Raw genomic sequence first — 16,342 nt, 5'->3', positions numbered from 1 at the left:
TACCTTAGGGTTGCAATACCATTGATAAAGAATCATTGCTGCATGATAAATCCTAGGTAGTAAACATCCTAATTCACTAGTTAGAGACCAGAAATGAGGGATTTATCAGAGCTAGGGAAGAACACAGTAATCCAGATACCCTTTCCTCTGCTTGGCTGATTCCCAGTGCTTCAATGGACAAGCTTTACCCCGTTTCCTTCTTCCATGCCCCTTTAGAAGATCTAGGTCAGTGAGCGAACACATGGCCAAACCTTGTAGTTGTAAGTCTGTGCAGATCTTTTGAGTCATAGCATTCCAGATGAGGATTTAGCACTGCACAGATAAACTTTAAAAGACTAAGTTTCTTTAATGGTTGCATAAACATCTGTGTGCACTTGTATGTGGGTATACACGGGGAGGCCCCTGCATCACTTATACCTGTGTATAAGCAAGCACAAGTACTGCAACATGCAGAGGGTACAGAGACAGAAAAAATTGAGATGAGAGACTATGTTCTTACTCAGCAGTAGCTGATGACATGACAGTTTTGGGGAAAGAAAGGCCCCATTCTTACTTGCAACAGCTGCCATGAATTTACACTCTGAGATGCAGCATAACTGATAAGAAATTGTGGCTGTGATGTAATATAATTTTTCTTTGAGAAATAGAATAACAGAAACTTCCTGTTTTCTCTTCTCTTTCTATAGCACAGGAAAGAACTTCCTTGAAGTAAGCATGGCAACTTTAGCAGGTGTGTCTTGCTGTCACATTAAAACTTCAGAAATGAATTTAACAGCTTGCTGGCAGGAGGTCCAGGGCTCTGCTGGGCTGCAGAGCAGGTGCAGCACAGGGGTGTGAGGGAAGCCTGAGGGGTGGTGTACCTGGGGACATGAGTACAGCCAGCTTGGGTTATTGTGCTGGCTTTAAAGAGACTGTCTGGGTAGACAAAAGGCAGTGAAGAAGGGGTGTGACAGATGGCTGCAAGATTCTTAAATGCCCAACAGGGTTTTTTGGCCTGTTATTTCTACCCGCTCCACAGTCTCTGCTGGTGTGTGCTTGCAGCCCACGCTGGCCTGGTGAACTCTCGTGTGGGTTTGCCTGCCCAGAACTGCCATGTGCTTAGGATTTATGCTGGGGCTGCCATAGATGCACCACATCTGTGAATTCTTTGTCTATTGGCTGTTTTTGAAGGCAGCCTTTACTTGCCTAAAGGGCATTGCAAGTAAAACTTTCATTCCCACTGAAATGCTGTGTAAAATACAGCTCCAGGGTCCTCCCATCCAAATCATCTTCCTAATATCTTAGCTCCTTGGTGTCATGTCCATTTCCCTGTAAAAGGGGTTTAAAACATGGCAACTCGTTGGTGTTTCATGAGTCTCCCTGGGTAGCCCTTCCCAGTAGCTTCATTTCTACATCTACCTCTATTTAAGCCTGCCTCACTACTTGTGGCTGACATGAGATGGGGATGGAGGTTTTTGACCTGAGTCTGGAGGCAAACTCAGACATCAAGCCTTCACTTCAGAAGGTGAGGAACAAAACCAAGAAGAATAGCTGCAGAGGGGCTTGGGCATACCTCTCGTGCTTGCCAGGAGGTCCTCAGATTTTACATGTTCTGGCTGTTTTAGTTCCGTTGTGTTTAATGAATCAGCAGAGTAGCAGTCTGTTGGATGCAGAAATGGCCTAACCTCTGTGTGTCATTCAGCTCTCATTAGCACCTTCAACCCCTCAGTCCTGCATCTGTCCCCTCCGCCTGGCACGGCAGGAGCGACGCCAGGCAGTCAAGCCAGGTGAGTCTGAGGGGCTTTTGGCTGGGCTGCTGATGTACAGCTGGCAATGGGGAGGATGGAAGTCTTTGATGCTGGAGCACTTCACTGGGCACAGAATATGCTCAGTACTGCCAGAGGCTGCCATTGTGGCTCAGTTGGCACCTCTTGGAATCAGGAGGAACAAAGCCCAACTTTGGGGTCTGATCACCTGAGTTAACGTCAGGTCTCTTTATAGCAGAACAAACTTTTGGCTCAAATAGAAGTTGAGGTGTGCCTACTAAGCTGCTGTTTTCATCTAAGTGCACGTGTCTGAAAGTCAGAGAGCTGAATATGAACTAATCACCCAAAGCTCTCTGGGTAGCACAGTCAATTGTCTAATCTTAACACATTTAGGAGAGAAAAGATTAATCCAACCTGAATCCTCAGATGTTGTTTGATTCAATGCTAAAAATCAGCCAAAGCTTTAACCTTACTGACGCCTTCATAATTTCTCTTTTCCTTTCTGCTTTTCAGAGACCTCCTGCATCAAGCTGAAGAAATAGTGGAGCTCATGAAAGAGAATCAGGTTTGTTTAAAGCGAGGACAATTCAGAAAGCATGGTGTTGAAGCAGAAAAAGGCAGAAAAGTGGTTTAATATTTTAAACAGCACTCAAAAATCTTTTCAAAACAGAAAATGCCATTTCTTGAGGTTGACAGACTTTGGTCTTTCTGTTGTAAATAAGAATCAATTCTGTGCCTTTCAAGTGCAGAATTTTGTTCTGAAAGTATCCCACCTTTTTTTACTTTTGTCAAAGCGGCTGAAGAGCTTGGTAGGGAAGCCAATATGTTTGCTTTCTGTTGGCTAAAGATGTGAGATTTCTGCTAGCTACACTCTGTAACTGTGCCAGTGTTTCTGAGAAGCCAACCCAAAATAATAATTCTCAGTATTTATCTCTTCAGTTCCTTTTTGGTCTTTTGGGAACATATTTTCAAAAAGGACAATAAAGACCTAGATATGCTTTGGCTGATGCTGGTGAGAGCTTGAATTCTCTCTCATAGCTGAGTGCTTTTTAGGTCCCATCCTGGAGCTTTAAGCATTCATTTCTCCTTTATTCTTAACCATGAGGCATGTTATTTTGTAAAATAGTCTTGAAATAATGGGAAAATGTAATTGCCAAGGCAATTCTGATGCTGCCTCTTTGCTCTGTAGGGATTTAGCATGCATGTTTGTGGTTCTCACCAAGGCTCTTCAGGATTGTTCAGCATTGCCTAATAAACGTAGCACAGCTGAGCAGGGCTCTAGCTCTCAGATTTTTTATTCCAGTCTTTGTCCCACTAGTGTGACTGCTTCTCAGCAGTTCATTACAGTAATCCTGTTGGCAAGATGCAACAGTGATGGAAAGGGGCAGCATCAAGTTCTGTGCTGAGCTGTCCATGCCTGTCTTTTCCAATAGTCTCCTACGGCAGCAGCAATTTCAGGCTCTAGCCTGAGCTTTTTGTAGATGTGTGTTCAGCTTTAATTGCAGCACTTGATGCCTAACCATCCATTTGCTGTCTCCTCTAGGGAAGAGCTGGGTGGCTTGTCAAATGGAAGGGATCACGGTGGCCAGGGCTGGGCCATGGACTGCTGCTTGGTCTCACTGGTTTTGAAGCCATAGCAAATTGTGTGTGAGAAAGGAAAACAGCAAACAGTTCACCTATCATCCTATTCCTTTATTTTTTTCTCCCAGATGATGGACTTCCAAAATGATTGGAAACTGATCACAGTGTTTTTTAGTGCTGAAACCCCATGTTCCTCCTATGCTTCCACACAACTGGTAAGTGCTTTGTGGCGTGGTTTCACAGTCAAGGCAGGTGGTTCAGACATTTTCCCATGCTCTGCTCTCTGCCACAGTGAACCAAAGGCATAGTTAAGTCTGGGATGTTGGGACACCTCTATCCAGTGATGTAAGCTCCTGGCACATGATGTGTTTTGTATTTATAAACATCTGTGCCTTATTTGCCATTGCTAATCTGAAATGTCTTAGTGGATCAACTGTTTTCCACCTCAAGTATAAAGATACTTTTCTTCCCTATCCCTGTCTTTTTTTCAATATATGTCAAGTTGTCTATTTATAGGCAGCTAAATTACAAGACTAGTTCCCATGCTATTTACTTGTTGCTGGCTAAGGCTGAATTTAGAAGAGAGTGGTTCTTAATAACCTTTCAGTACACAGCTCAATACACAGGGTTTGTGACTTCTAGGAAATGGATAACTGGTTTTTCTAGTAGTTTTGATTGCATTTTTTGTCTCATTTGCAGAAGGACTGCATATCAGAAAACCTGGAAAAGCTTACAGCTGTCTTGGATTTTTTGTATGAGAAGGTAAGATGTATTCATCAGCTCTGAATAGCTGAATCCTTTCTGTATTTTTCCAGTCTCCCTTTCTAGACTAGGGCTTGTACCACTCTTCACATGGCTTAGAACACCAGTCTCATTGACTTCAACCCACTGGCTCCAAATGTTTTCAGTAAGTGCTTTACTCCTGCTTTTAAAAAGCTGATGCATGCAAACAGAAAGGATGGATGGGTAACTGCTCTGTTTTGCAGCACAAAATAATCTCTCACAAGATAATCACTCAATCTTTGGGCTTTTTAAAAATGATTTCTGTGAAAATTGGAGTACATCTGTCTAGGTCTGAAACTCATGTTTAACAGGGCTGTTAAAGTAACTGATATCTAATTACTGGTGTGGAACACCTAGGCAGTGTACAGGCTGCTAACTAACTGGTGATGACCTTTACAGACCAGGGAAAACACCCACTAAAATATGTATCATAGATTTTCGTTCCTATTTTGTGTTCATTTTAAAGTCTCAGCCTTTATAAAGGTTTTCTAGCTGGCTGAGCTAAGAATTATCTGCTTATCCAGGATGGTTTCTGGGAAGTGTTCTGTGTTGTGCCTTGTGAATAGTAGACTAGATGAGGATAGATTACTACTAAAGCAGACTATAAACTGTTTAACTGAATTATTTCAACAGCATCTTCCAATAATTTTGTTTTGCTGCATTGAAGGTCTACAGCATATTCTAAACCTGCTACGGTTCAGTTGCATCAGGCCATAACCACTCGTTTTTCTCCAACTGACTTCGACAAATGTTGTGTATGGGGGAAGTTCCACCCCCACATTCTCTTCAGATTCTCTCCACTATTATTTCCAGAATCTGTTTATGTGCACTTGTAAAAGTGATATGTCATTATGTAAATGAAAAGCTGCTTTCTCCATGGGGGAGAGGTGTGGTGGGTTGCATGAGTGCTTGTGCTGTTACACAGGATGTTTCGTCCCCAGCTTTGCATTGCTATGTTACCACAAAAACAGTAGTTCCAAGTTCATTTGAGTTCAATTGAGTTGGCTGGTGGCCATTCTGGTTATGTAAAATGAATTGCTGTGTCTCAGTCAAGAAATCACGGTCAAAAGTACTTCATAAATGATGATACTACATAGCAGGCATAGGAGCAGGGTTCAGGACAGAACTGGCAAAGACTTAGATCATTGATTTTATGTAGGCAGAATCCCAGGCCAGAGGTAATACATGTGAGGTTGTAGATGTAGTTTGCCATAATTGCTGCTTGCTGATCTTTAATTGCAAATCTAGCATGAATACTTTTTACTTTATTACTTCAGGTTCCCAAGGCCTTCGTAAATCTAGTGGATTCCACTGAGCTCACAACTGCCTCTCTCTCGTGCCAAAATTACAGTAATGCCAGGTAACAGGTTTCTTTAACTTCTTGTCACTGTCTCCTGCTGCTGTTCAACAAACAGCTATGTATATGCATTGACTTTATGACTGAGCCACAATCTTCTGAACTGTTTTTCTGCCCTTAATACAAAAGTATGTAAAAGATTTTAAGTCTTTGCTTGGTTTCTGATATACTCTCTCTGAAAGATATATTTTTACTAGGAAGCTAGTGCTTTTAATCCTGTCAAATTGGACAGCGTATTTAAATATGGGGTCAGACTGTGGGAAAAAGAGAAAGCCTCAACACTGTACAAGCACTGTTCACCAAGATCCAGAGCACTGGTTTGTTATCAACAGTTTTAGCCACAAATCCAAAACACAGCACCATATGGGCTGCTATGAGGGAAGTTAACTCCATCCCAGCCAGACCCAGCGCTGAGATTATGGCCACAAGACTGCATAGTCTAGCTGCCCCCAGTTTTTTATTCAGTGATATTTTTGTTTTGCAACTCTCAAGTCAAAAGCTTCAAAAGTTTAAGTTTCTACATATCAGTGTTCATAAAATGGGTAACTGATTTTAAAGGATGTTATTAGGCTATTGGAAAGATACTACTTGGGCTTAGGGTATGCAGGGTAGAAAACATCCAAGCTGCCAGTTCCTTATGGTAACTGCATCTATTTATCTGTCTTTCTCCGTACTTTGTAACAAAAGTGTGAGTAGTTTGTGTCCCGATTTAGTATGGAGTAGGAGTGTGCACATGAGCAGTTATGATGGAGTAGTTTACAGCTGGTGAGATTACACTCCATCTTACTCCACAGTAATTTTTTTTCCCTGTGCTCATGGCATAGGACACCATATGTACTAATATAGTCATCCTGAAGCGTTTCACAAGCTTTGCAAGTACACAACCTTGGAGACGTTCTGATGGAAGAGGGGAAGAGGTCTGGCTGCTATGTAACCATGTGCTTAACAAATACAAGCAGAGGAGAAGCTTTCCTTGTCAAAAGCAACTGCATGGGGCACTCTAGCTTATTTTTCCTGCACAAACATGAAGGGGAAAAATGTGAGAAATATGGAAAAGATGCATTTAGGAATATGGGCCTTACCATATATAAAAGACCTTAAAAAGTAAAATTAAATAGATCTATTTTTCTTTTCCTCTGAGGAATTTTTATATTTCCTTTTGTACTTAAGGCAATTTGCTTTCTTATTGTCAGCATGCTCTCATAGCTGTGTTTATCTGGTTGAATGGTCTCACAAGTTTGCAAGTCTTGGACTTTACTGCTTGTTAGACAGCCTTAGGCCCAGGTCCTCTCCCAGATAAGGACCTCCAGTGTTTGGTTACTAAGTTGTCATGATGAGGTGTGCTCTGAGAGAAAAATATAGATCCATACCAAAATGTGAAATTTCAAGAGTCAAAGAGGATAATAGTGGTTGACAGTTTCAGTCCCATGTCAGTACTGAACTTTAGGCATTGAAGTTTGGGACATAATGGGGATTTAAAGGTCCCTCCTTTACTAATTTCTTACTAACTAGAAGCATCTGCACTAGAAGTAGTGCATGAACCCTATCTTTAGGCATGTAACTCTCTTCATGTATTTTACGAGGTTCTTTTGTTAGGATTGGGTAAGATTCTGGTCCTGAGTTCGTATTTCTTTCACTCACCAGCAGTGATAATAGCACTTCATCAGAAAACTCTTGTTTTATGGGTTTAGCTAGAGCTCTGTGAAAAGGATCCTGACACATACTTATTGCTTGTATCTGCAAACCCCCCAGAAACTTTCTCAGATTCCAGTCCATCTAAGAAATTTCAAGGGAGTATATCTTTGCTGGAATGTGGCTAATCTTTTGTGTATCTTATATTGTTCCTGTCTACAGCTTTGGGAACTCTCAGAGTTCTCCAACTAGCCTCAAAAATATGCAGTATACACATCTCACCTTGCAGGTCAGAAATCTGACTGTGCCAGTCATCCTTTAGCATGTATAACCTTCTGCAGCTTCCATCCACGTTTCTAGATGCAGGTCTTCATGCCAAATACTAAGGAAAAAGTTCCTGTGGAAGTATTTTGAGTTTGTTCAATTTTCCTGTGTGACTACAGAGAGGAAGATGTTTGAAAACCAGTGCAGCTGCTATTTTAGGCTTGAGCATGTCGCTAGCTTGTGAGATCCTGTGCTAATCTAAGTCTGGCGTAGTTGTCAACTGACTAGGCTTTCAAATCAAGAAGAGATACAAAGCTCTGGATACGGGAATACATATCATTCTATGTTTATATCAAAAATTAGCATGTTCCATGTAGCCTTTTCTACACATAAAACAATTTAGTCTTTAGCATGTGTTTGTCAGTGGCTCAAAAGAATTCATGCCATCCACCTTGTTTATCAAAAGTTCATAATGTCTTTCATGTTTTTAACTCTTTTCTGCAGCTATCCAGGCAGGAATCAGCTCAGTTGCTCTGCATTAGGTGACAACATACTGAGGTGGTCCTATCAGGTACGGTATCTTCGGTGTTGTTTGGCTCTCATATTGCTAGACATCTCTATTCATTTTCCAGATGGGCCTGAAGCAAGAAGTTAAGGGAGGCATAGCAGTGAGGAAGTTGAGTAACAGCCTTTCTGTCACATATCCATAGCAATCCTGATCCCATTTCTTACCTCAGGAATATTGACAATAGGTTCTCTCTATACCTGAGTAATCTTAGTATCTCTTGAAGTTTTAAATGTCTGTATAACTTTTGGCAACCTAGGATTTTTTTGTATCCCATCAGAGAAATGATCCATCTTGCCCAGTAAAATGCCACATGATTTAGAAGAGGGAAACCTCCTGTTAAGACAAAGACAGTTGTGCTAGAGTTTCTTTTAAATGTGCCAGGGTGGCAATAAACATGACGTTTCATTGTCTTGCTAAGCTTGCCTCCCTTTCAAAGAAAATGATGGTAAACCATCTTTCTCATAGCTACAAGGATTTTCCAGTTGTTGTGTAACAAGATTTCATGTAATTACTGTCTTTGTTCTGAATTGCACAATTTTATTTCTGTGGTTTATTAGGAATGGGGATAATTTTAATTTATTTTAAGCCCTGATGAATCACACATACATTACACTCTCTACCTGATAATACTTATCCCATTAAATGGTTGTCTATTTAGGATGCTTTGGAAAAACTACTGGAGTCTGAGAGTTTTGATCAAAAGGATGACTTCACTGTTGTTCTTCAGCCTTCTCTCCAAGAAAGAAATCTGCTGCTCAGACTGGTGAGTAAACTCAAGCTGCTGCATTCTTTCTGGTTTGTGTCTGCTGAGACTGAGTGCAATATTCAGCAGGCTTTCCTGTCCTAGGCTGTGTAATGCTGGAAGACAAGGATAGTCAGGCACAGGAAGAACACACCTCAGGATCAGACATAGAAGTTCTGAGAGTGGAACTTGATCTAAACAGCACCAGTCAGAGGTCCTGTGTTTTGAATGCTACGGGCCTGGATAAATCAAGCTATGACACCTCTGCACCTAAGGTCACAAGTGTGGAAACTGTCAGTGCTGCTGATTTTTCCGTATCTTTGTAGTCATCACCATATTCATCCCTGATTATGCTCATGCGTTTGACAACAAGGGCAAAAAGTGGGTAATGTGAAGTATTTAAGGAGGGTTAGAGGGACAAAAGATAAAGGTGTTTGTAAACTATATTGGAAAGCATGGTTATTTCCCTGCAATGAGTCTGGGAACTTGGGAATTAATATTTCCTGGTGTAGCCAGTAGGGAATGAAGATGGGATTGTCTACGATGTCAGGCATGGTTTTGTCATAAGTGATTTTAAAGGGAAGTTCAAAGGTCAAGGTTGTCTAAGATCTGGCAATGAAGAGGGAGAGTCTTTTTAGAGGATGGCTCACTTGGAGTGAGGTATCAAAATCCAACACCTTAGGTGGTTTTTTGTAAAATAGATTGGTAGTGAGTCATGGTCTGGTTTCTGAGCATCATAATAGCTCCATGAATTTGAGGTAATTCCATTGCTCCCCTCAGCTCAGTATCAGAACAAAGTGAACTGGGAGAAGAAATTTTTCTTCCAGGAAGAGCAGTGTCTGCTATGTTGCAAAACCATCTTGTTGCTGCTGAGGTCATCTTCTGCCAGGCTTTTTTTTTGTTGATGGCTTGTCCATATGCAAATAGCAGACTTCTAACTTTCATGGCATTACTTTTTATGTCAGTAATTTGCTCTATTATTTCTTTGAATGCCATCATATGTCATAGATTCTTTATTTTGTGTGATTTGTGGTGTGCCTGCAAGCCACCATGTGTAACCTTCCAAACTCTTCCAACAGTTACATTTAATTTAAAATTCAGCATGCTCTCTTGAGACAAATTCTGCGTGTTTCTAATCTTTAAATGCATGTTTTAGCTAGAAGAAGTGTTGTTTGGAATCATTATTCCAAATGATTCATGTGTTCACACCTATGTCTTCCTGCTCTACTGTGTGTCACTACTGCGATCATGCTGTGTTGTTGCTCTGCTCTTCTTGTCCTGTTGATGTGCAATAATCATTTACAAAAACAGCATCTTTCTGTCTTGACACACCAGTAGTAACTGGGATCAATGGCAAGTGGCTCTGTGAGAATACCAAAGGTTGATTTTCTTGTGGATATGAATATTATTTTATAGATTGAGAACTTTTGTGACTGAATATCACATCTTTCCATTTTTAATTATTTTATGATGCTCAAAGTACTTTCTCTTTCAGGGCAAGGATGGTTTGATTACCACATCAAAGACAGAAGTGGAAATTCTGGAAGATTATCTTTTTGTGGCTGTGGGCCTCTGGAACAACATGGTAAGCAGTACCACAGAGACTGTTTGTTGCTGAACTTGCCACGGATGCCTGGTAGCAACCCTGCACAAGCCAGGCTTTGAGTAGCAAAGGGGCAGGGGAAGGAAGAATATAACAATTATCCCATGACTGCTATTTTCAGCTGTGCAGGGAAATTGCTCTTGAATAATGCTAAATGCCCCACACTTCCAAGACAAATCTCATTCTGTTCAGTGGCTGCTATTTTCTACCAAGGACTTTTTAGAAAGGTTTTCAAAGTAGCCCTTTGGGAAGCTTCATGGAATAAATGAGCTGTGACAGGTCCTTTTTTTGCTAATTGTACCTCTTTGACAGCCCAGCACTGGGTGACTGAGGCTTGTCCTAACCTGAGATTATAGCAGTTATACTCCTGTCTACTCTGTCCTCTATCCTGTATCCCCCCACCATTCTTACTAATGAGTCTCAGACCTCTGTCTCCTCCTTAACCCTCATCTTTCTGCTGTTGCTCATAGTGAAAAGGTGATAGACAACCTTGAGGAGCTCTTGTTACGTCCTCAAGAGCTGGATGTCCTATCCAGCTGAGGAAAGCCAGCAAATTGTGTCTATTAGGTGAGAGAGGTTGTCTGAAAGAAATGTGGACTTTCTGACCCACTTGACTTTGAACACCATGACCAGTGTTCTGTAGGGGGCTGTTTCCCACTGCAGGCTTCAGCTGCTGACACACAGCATTTGTGTGTGTGAGACTGAGTGGATGCATGTACAGCTGGAGGAGTTTGCATTTTAAAATTGTTGATAGGGGCAAGTGAAGAAATGTGAGCTGCTTTTCAATATGAATGAGACAAAAAAGCAGGCATGTGGGTTTGGACTCGACAGAGCAAAGCAGGATGTCACTGTTTGGATATGCCCTTACATCCATTGTTTTAAACAAAATGTTGATTTTACTGTTTCTTTTTAGAAACTTTCAGCATTTCCTGTTTCTTTTTCTAGTAACCTTAGAGAGCACATGCAATCTCTTTTTTAATTATGAAGAACCTTCAATGGCCAATTAAGTTAGATAAAATATAAAATACTTTTTTCTTGTTTTGAAGTCCATGTGTTAATAAGGTTTTCTTTGGAGAGTACCTATTATTCCTGTGTCTGTCCAAATTATCCTAAGCATGAAGGAAAAAATGTCTATATTGCAACCACCTTTTCATAAACCACATTTTAACATAAATTCATACATGTTGGCATGTTCTTGTTTTCTTTTATGCTAATTCAAGCGGTAATAATGCTGTTGTAGCCCTGATCATTTAAAGAAGCAGAATTTGCAGGAAGAGGCTTCTCTGCCACCAGATGATATATCTAAAAGAACAGTGTAGTCACTTTAATAAAATACATTATCTTTTAGTTAAAGTTAGTATGACTTTAGTTAGTTAGTAGGAGGCAAGAAGTTAAAATTGATAAGATGTTGCAGTGGTAACCTTGGTACAGCCATGCTGTTATCTCCTTTGCTGTTATCTGTGATATTCCTTGTGATGATGTCACAGTTTCTACCTCAGTTCTTCCATGATAAAATAGATGCCCTCTCTTTTATTTTTCTGTCTCTTAACCTTTTCTGCACAGACTTTATTTCTCCACCTGTGCTCTGTTCTTGAGCAACCCATTCGGTGGCATGTTACTCTTTTCTTGCCATTCTAATTCCCAGGAGCATTTTGTGGAAACAGCAGAGATGAAAAACCATAAGCAAAACGAAGCTGTGCTTTTAAGGCTGGCTGCAGCAGGGCCGGTTACCCAGACTAGGGTGGTGAGCATGCTGTGGAGCCACCAAGGACCAAAACATTGTCATAAGGGAGACAAATACCTACTTCGTTTTATTTCAGTGTTTTTTCTCAGTATGAGGCAATTCCTCTAGTGAGGGAACAGCCTAGGTAATCTGGAGGGAGAGCAAAATGTGGCAAAACCACATCTTGCCACTGGTGTGAAGAAAGATTGCAGGAATGGTAACGTTCCCCTCAACTCGTTTTCCCGTCTTTTTTCCTGACTTCTCTTTGATTTAGTGGAGTTTTCATGGTACATCTGGCAGTCATCAGAAAGGGGCCTTTCAGGGCTGTTTCTTTGTCTGCCTGTGATTGTCTTGTCTGCCTGTATTCTGCCACGATGTAAAAGCAGATATGAAAGACAAGTTCAGCATAAAAAGGACTAGCAGGTGTCCTCACCTCATAAAAGTCACTCCAGTTCTACTGGGAAATCCAGTCAACAGTTTATGCTGACTTCTTTAAAAACTAAGAAAAAAACAACCTATTAACACAGTCTTGGGAGCTGATAGGAAATCAGTTGGCTTGCAGAAAACACAGCAGAATAAAACTGTATTCAGAGGTTTCCCTTCTGCTCTCTGCCAGGCTGTCCTTACTTTGTTTTGAAGCTTGGTACCAGCCTCTTTCCTGGATTAATTACCTGCTTATTGGCCAAAGGGCAAAACCTTGAAAATCTAGTGGCAGTTGGCCTTAGGGCTGCACTGCAGCCTGGCAGAGAAGGAGCTGAGCCAACAGATCCTAAGGGCTTGTCCTAGGCAGGGCTGCATATTTCACCAGAACAGTTCCAACTGTTTAGGATCAGCAATCGCAAAGCACACCAGAGAACAGTCAACTAAATGACATTGGAAAAGCTGAGAGAGGTTGGCTGTGTACTTGGACAGCTTCGATGTTTACCACAGAGAGCCTGATCATAGGCATTTGTCAAAATTAATCAGTTTTACCTCTGGCCATTTATCTGAGGGCAAAGCTCCATTCGTGTATGTAAAGAACTTCACAAGAGTAAGAGCTTCTTGTCTTTTGGCACTCTTGTGTAACAGAAATAAACCCCAACCCTATCCTGCAACCAAAAGAGAAACTAAACCCAGGCAAGAACCCAAACAGGAATAGCGTGGCAGGAGGCTGCCTGTGCCTCTCTTCTGTGTTCAGGGGTTTGTGCTGCCTCAGACCCTGCTGAGTACCAGGGCAGACCCACACACTAAGTGGCTTGCATGACAGATGTGCTGGAATTCAGGGGAGGCTTGGTGGCCACCGTACAGCCCTGGTGCCCCATTCCCTGACCAGGACCGGGCAGCTGAGCTGCACGGGAGCTGTCAGTCTTTGCTGGGAGAACAGGGTGGCTGAGCCAGCTGGAACTTACTGCCTTCTCGAGAAATTTGTTCTTGTCACCCAACTCCCAGCACATGCAAGTGTCTAATACTTGTTTGATCTTAATTTCTGGTCAAAAAATACCATGTTGTAGGTATCCCATGTTTTGTGGGATGATTCTGTGTTGGAAGTATATTTTCTTTTAAGAATGGAATTAAATAGCTACTTTGTTTCATCCTAGGAGGATGGGAAAGTATCCCAATGTGTCTTTCCTCTGAGCTTCATTATTTTGCTTATTTTGGGGAAAATTGTTTTATTTCCCCTTCCTGTCTCAAAAAAGCAGACTGTTTCTTCAAATGTTTCTGTCAAAGAATATAAACTCTGTAAGCCTCTTCTCTATTTCTCTGAGTTTTCCCATTGTTTTTGTTGATGGAACAATCAAAATAGAATATAGCATTCCTGCCCAGAGTGTATTGGTGACATCAAGCCTGCTGCTGTTGTATTTTCTAGTCCCTTCCATCCTGTTTCTTGTGTAGGCTGCTGGTCCTGGCAGCTGCTGATGCCAAGCTGAGCAGACATGCACTGAGGGATCTAAACCCTTAGCCAATTCCTCAGTGTGTGATTGCAATTTAATTAGCACTCAGCAAGCTGTCTGAACAGGTGAAGTGATTATTTTTGATATTTGCCCCTTTGTGCTGTCAGTATTTTCTGAATAATTCCATAATTTTTCATTACAATAATCCCCTCTCCATCTTGTTTCAAGAAGGTCAACAAACATAAATGTTATTAAGTCTCTGTATGGAGTTGGAATGCACCTTTTGGTGTTGCCTAACATGTATGAGAGTGTAGATAATGAAACAGTTCTGAAAGGTAGGGTAAACAATCAACACTTATAGAGTCAACATTCCCAAAAGCTGAATTAATATTTGGATGGAAGTTTTAGTCATGATGGGAAGACAGTCTGCTCACGTGAGAGGACTTGTTTTCAGTTCCTTGCTTTGGAAGGTATACGTGTGGTATATTGTGCATAGATAAATATTTATCATAAGCAAAAGAAATTTTTAAATATATGTTTTTAGATATATGTATATGAGCCTGATGGAAAACTCCAGGTACTAGAGCCTTTGCATTGCTGCTGCTCTCCCTTCCTTCCCACACACAGCATGTGTACAATTCCTCTGTTCTCTCCCATTCTAGATGCAGCCAATTGGACAGAAGCAGCCTTATGGTGTCACAAAAATTGTTCAGGTCCAGTGTCCATCTCAGGTAAAAAGGCTTCCTTGTTATTCTGTGATTTTATTTACTCTTTGCAGAATTTCCAAGTTTTCAAGTACTGTTGTTGTTTTCTGAAGTTCTTGGGAATGTGCTCTTGCCCAAGTTATTGCACTGTTAAAAACTGAGTGTTCCTAAAGTTCATTGACACGGAGTCTTTATTTTCTACAGATGAAACTCTGAAAAAAAGAATTTCTGACAAAATTTACTTAAATCATCTTTTTCGATATTTTTTTGGTTCAAAATACATCTAGCTAATCTGAATTTATTAATTGCAGGTATGAGGTTCATTATCAGTATTCAAATCTGTGTCACCAATAAAATTGAATCCATGTATTTTATATACTCTAGCTTTTCTAGATTTGCCTCTGCTGCCAGATTTTACTCATTCAGTCCCAGGAGCTGCCAATAGTCAGGACTGGAGCATCTCATGTTCAAAGAGCAGGTTCTTAAATCCTTTTGCATTTAAGCTCTGACTTCAATAATTTGATAGTGATAAAATACTACTGGCATCCAAAAGCTTCTGAACAGCAATTAAAATATCAAAGAAATAGAATTTTATGTTTTGTTTGATGTTAGGTTTAAGGCAGGAAGTGGTGCTGTGCCTAGAGCATACCTAAGGACCAGGCTTCAGACCAGGGCTTAACTTTCAAGTCTAACCTGGTTTACTTCACTAATGCAATGTTCATTCAAAAATTAATACTGTAAAGATTTTTTTTCTCACGTAAAATATAGCCAGAAGACTTCAACATCAGCTGACTGTGTTTCCACTAGCATTGGTAAACATACTCTCTTCACTCTGCAGGAAAATCCGTATTTGTTTACATATAGAAATAGTAACTACTCATCTTCCCTGAGGACATCAAACACCAGAGAAACATCTCAGGTACAGTAGGACTGTTTGCATGAGATGGACTGAGTGTATTCCAGGGAGTGGGGCAAGTGGGTTAGAGTGGGTTGTAGCCTAAATAAACAGTGTTACCTGGGAAAACTAAAGGCAAAGCTCCAACTTTTTACTTCCATGCTGGACTAAATAGTTGGTTTAATATCACATTTTCTCCTTGGTGGGCTCTGTAGAGTTTGAGTAAGATAGATGTGTTCAGCTAGCCTGAAGTGGGTCTTGCCTTCACTGGAAGAGCCTATGTTAAACATCTGGATGAAAGTGTTATTTTTCCTGGGATAAGAAGATAGTGAAAATGGAGCTGTTTAGTCCTACCATGGAAGAAACTAGATCAGATCCAACCACTGTGTTTACACAGTGATTCGTCTGTGTTTATGATTTCATCTTATTTATGCCATAGTAAAACTGAAGAATATGGGTTTTTCTTTTTTTTTTCTTTTCTTTTTTGTGAGGTAGTTTCAGATTAGATGTGTGGAGAAAAAGACCCATGATTGTGTTTTATAAGTCAGAGTACTCAATTTTGAGAAGTTGATGTTCCCAAGCAGGTACAAAGTGAGCTGATAATGTTCATTTTCATGCCTCAGAACACAGTGCCTGGGCCACATTTAGACAAGACAGCCTGTTCATCACTGGAGTTGTAATATGCATTTCTGCTTACATTTGAATGTAGTGTCATCTGTTTTGTTAGCTACCTGGGGTGTACAGACCTCTCCATGGGGCAATGGTACCTACCACTCTAGTTTTTGGAAATAGCTGTAGTGTAAGGAGGTGTTAAGGAGGTAAGGAGCAATACTGTGTTATGTTTGTGGTTGTTTTGTTGGGTTTTTAAATTAAA

The 16,342-nt window shown here is 40.8% G+C and overlaps 1 protein-coding gene across 3 annotated transcripts in view; it reads left to right on the top strand.

The window, feature by feature from the left end:
* Window positions 1-16,342, top strand: part of PLB1 (phospholipase B1) — a 92,078-nt gene that overhangs the window by 20,090 nt on the left and 55,646 nt on the right. For all 3 annotated transcript variants that reach the window (XM_069009792.1, XM_069009791.1, XM_069009790.1), the window contains 11 exons: window positions 687-730; window positions 1,682-1,766; window positions 2,259-2,310; window positions 3,455-3,541; window positions 4,026-4,088; window positions 5,387-5,469; window positions 7,867-7,933; window positions 8,589-8,693; window positions 10,168-10,257; window positions 14,532-14,600; window positions 15,412-15,492. In XM_069009792.1, coding sequence (XP_068865893.1) covers window positions 687-730; window positions 1,682-1,766; window positions 2,259-2,310; window positions 3,455-3,541; window positions 4,026-4,088; window positions 5,387-5,469; window positions 7,867-7,933; window positions 8,589-8,693; window positions 10,168-10,257; window positions 14,532-14,600; window positions 15,412-15,492 — 826 coding nt within the window. The remainder of the gene's footprint in view (window positions 1-686; window positions 731-1,681; window positions 1,767-2,258; window positions 2,311-3,454; window positions 3,542-4,025; window positions 4,089-5,386; window positions 5,470-7,866; window positions 7,934-8,588; window positions 8,694-10,167; window positions 10,258-14,531; window positions 14,601-15,411; window positions 15,493-16,342) is intronic.

Source organism: Aphelocoma coerulescens, chromosome 3 (assembly GCF_041296385.1).
Source record: "Aphelocoma coerulescens isolate FSJ_1873_10779 chromosome 3, UR_Acoe_1.0, whole genome shotgun sequence".
In the NCBI taxonomy this organism is placed as follows: domain Eukaryota; kingdom Metazoa; phylum Chordata; class Aves; order Passeriformes; family Corvidae; genus Aphelocoma; species Aphelocoma coerulescens.
This window is presented reverse-complemented; position numbering and strand designations above follow the sequence as displayed.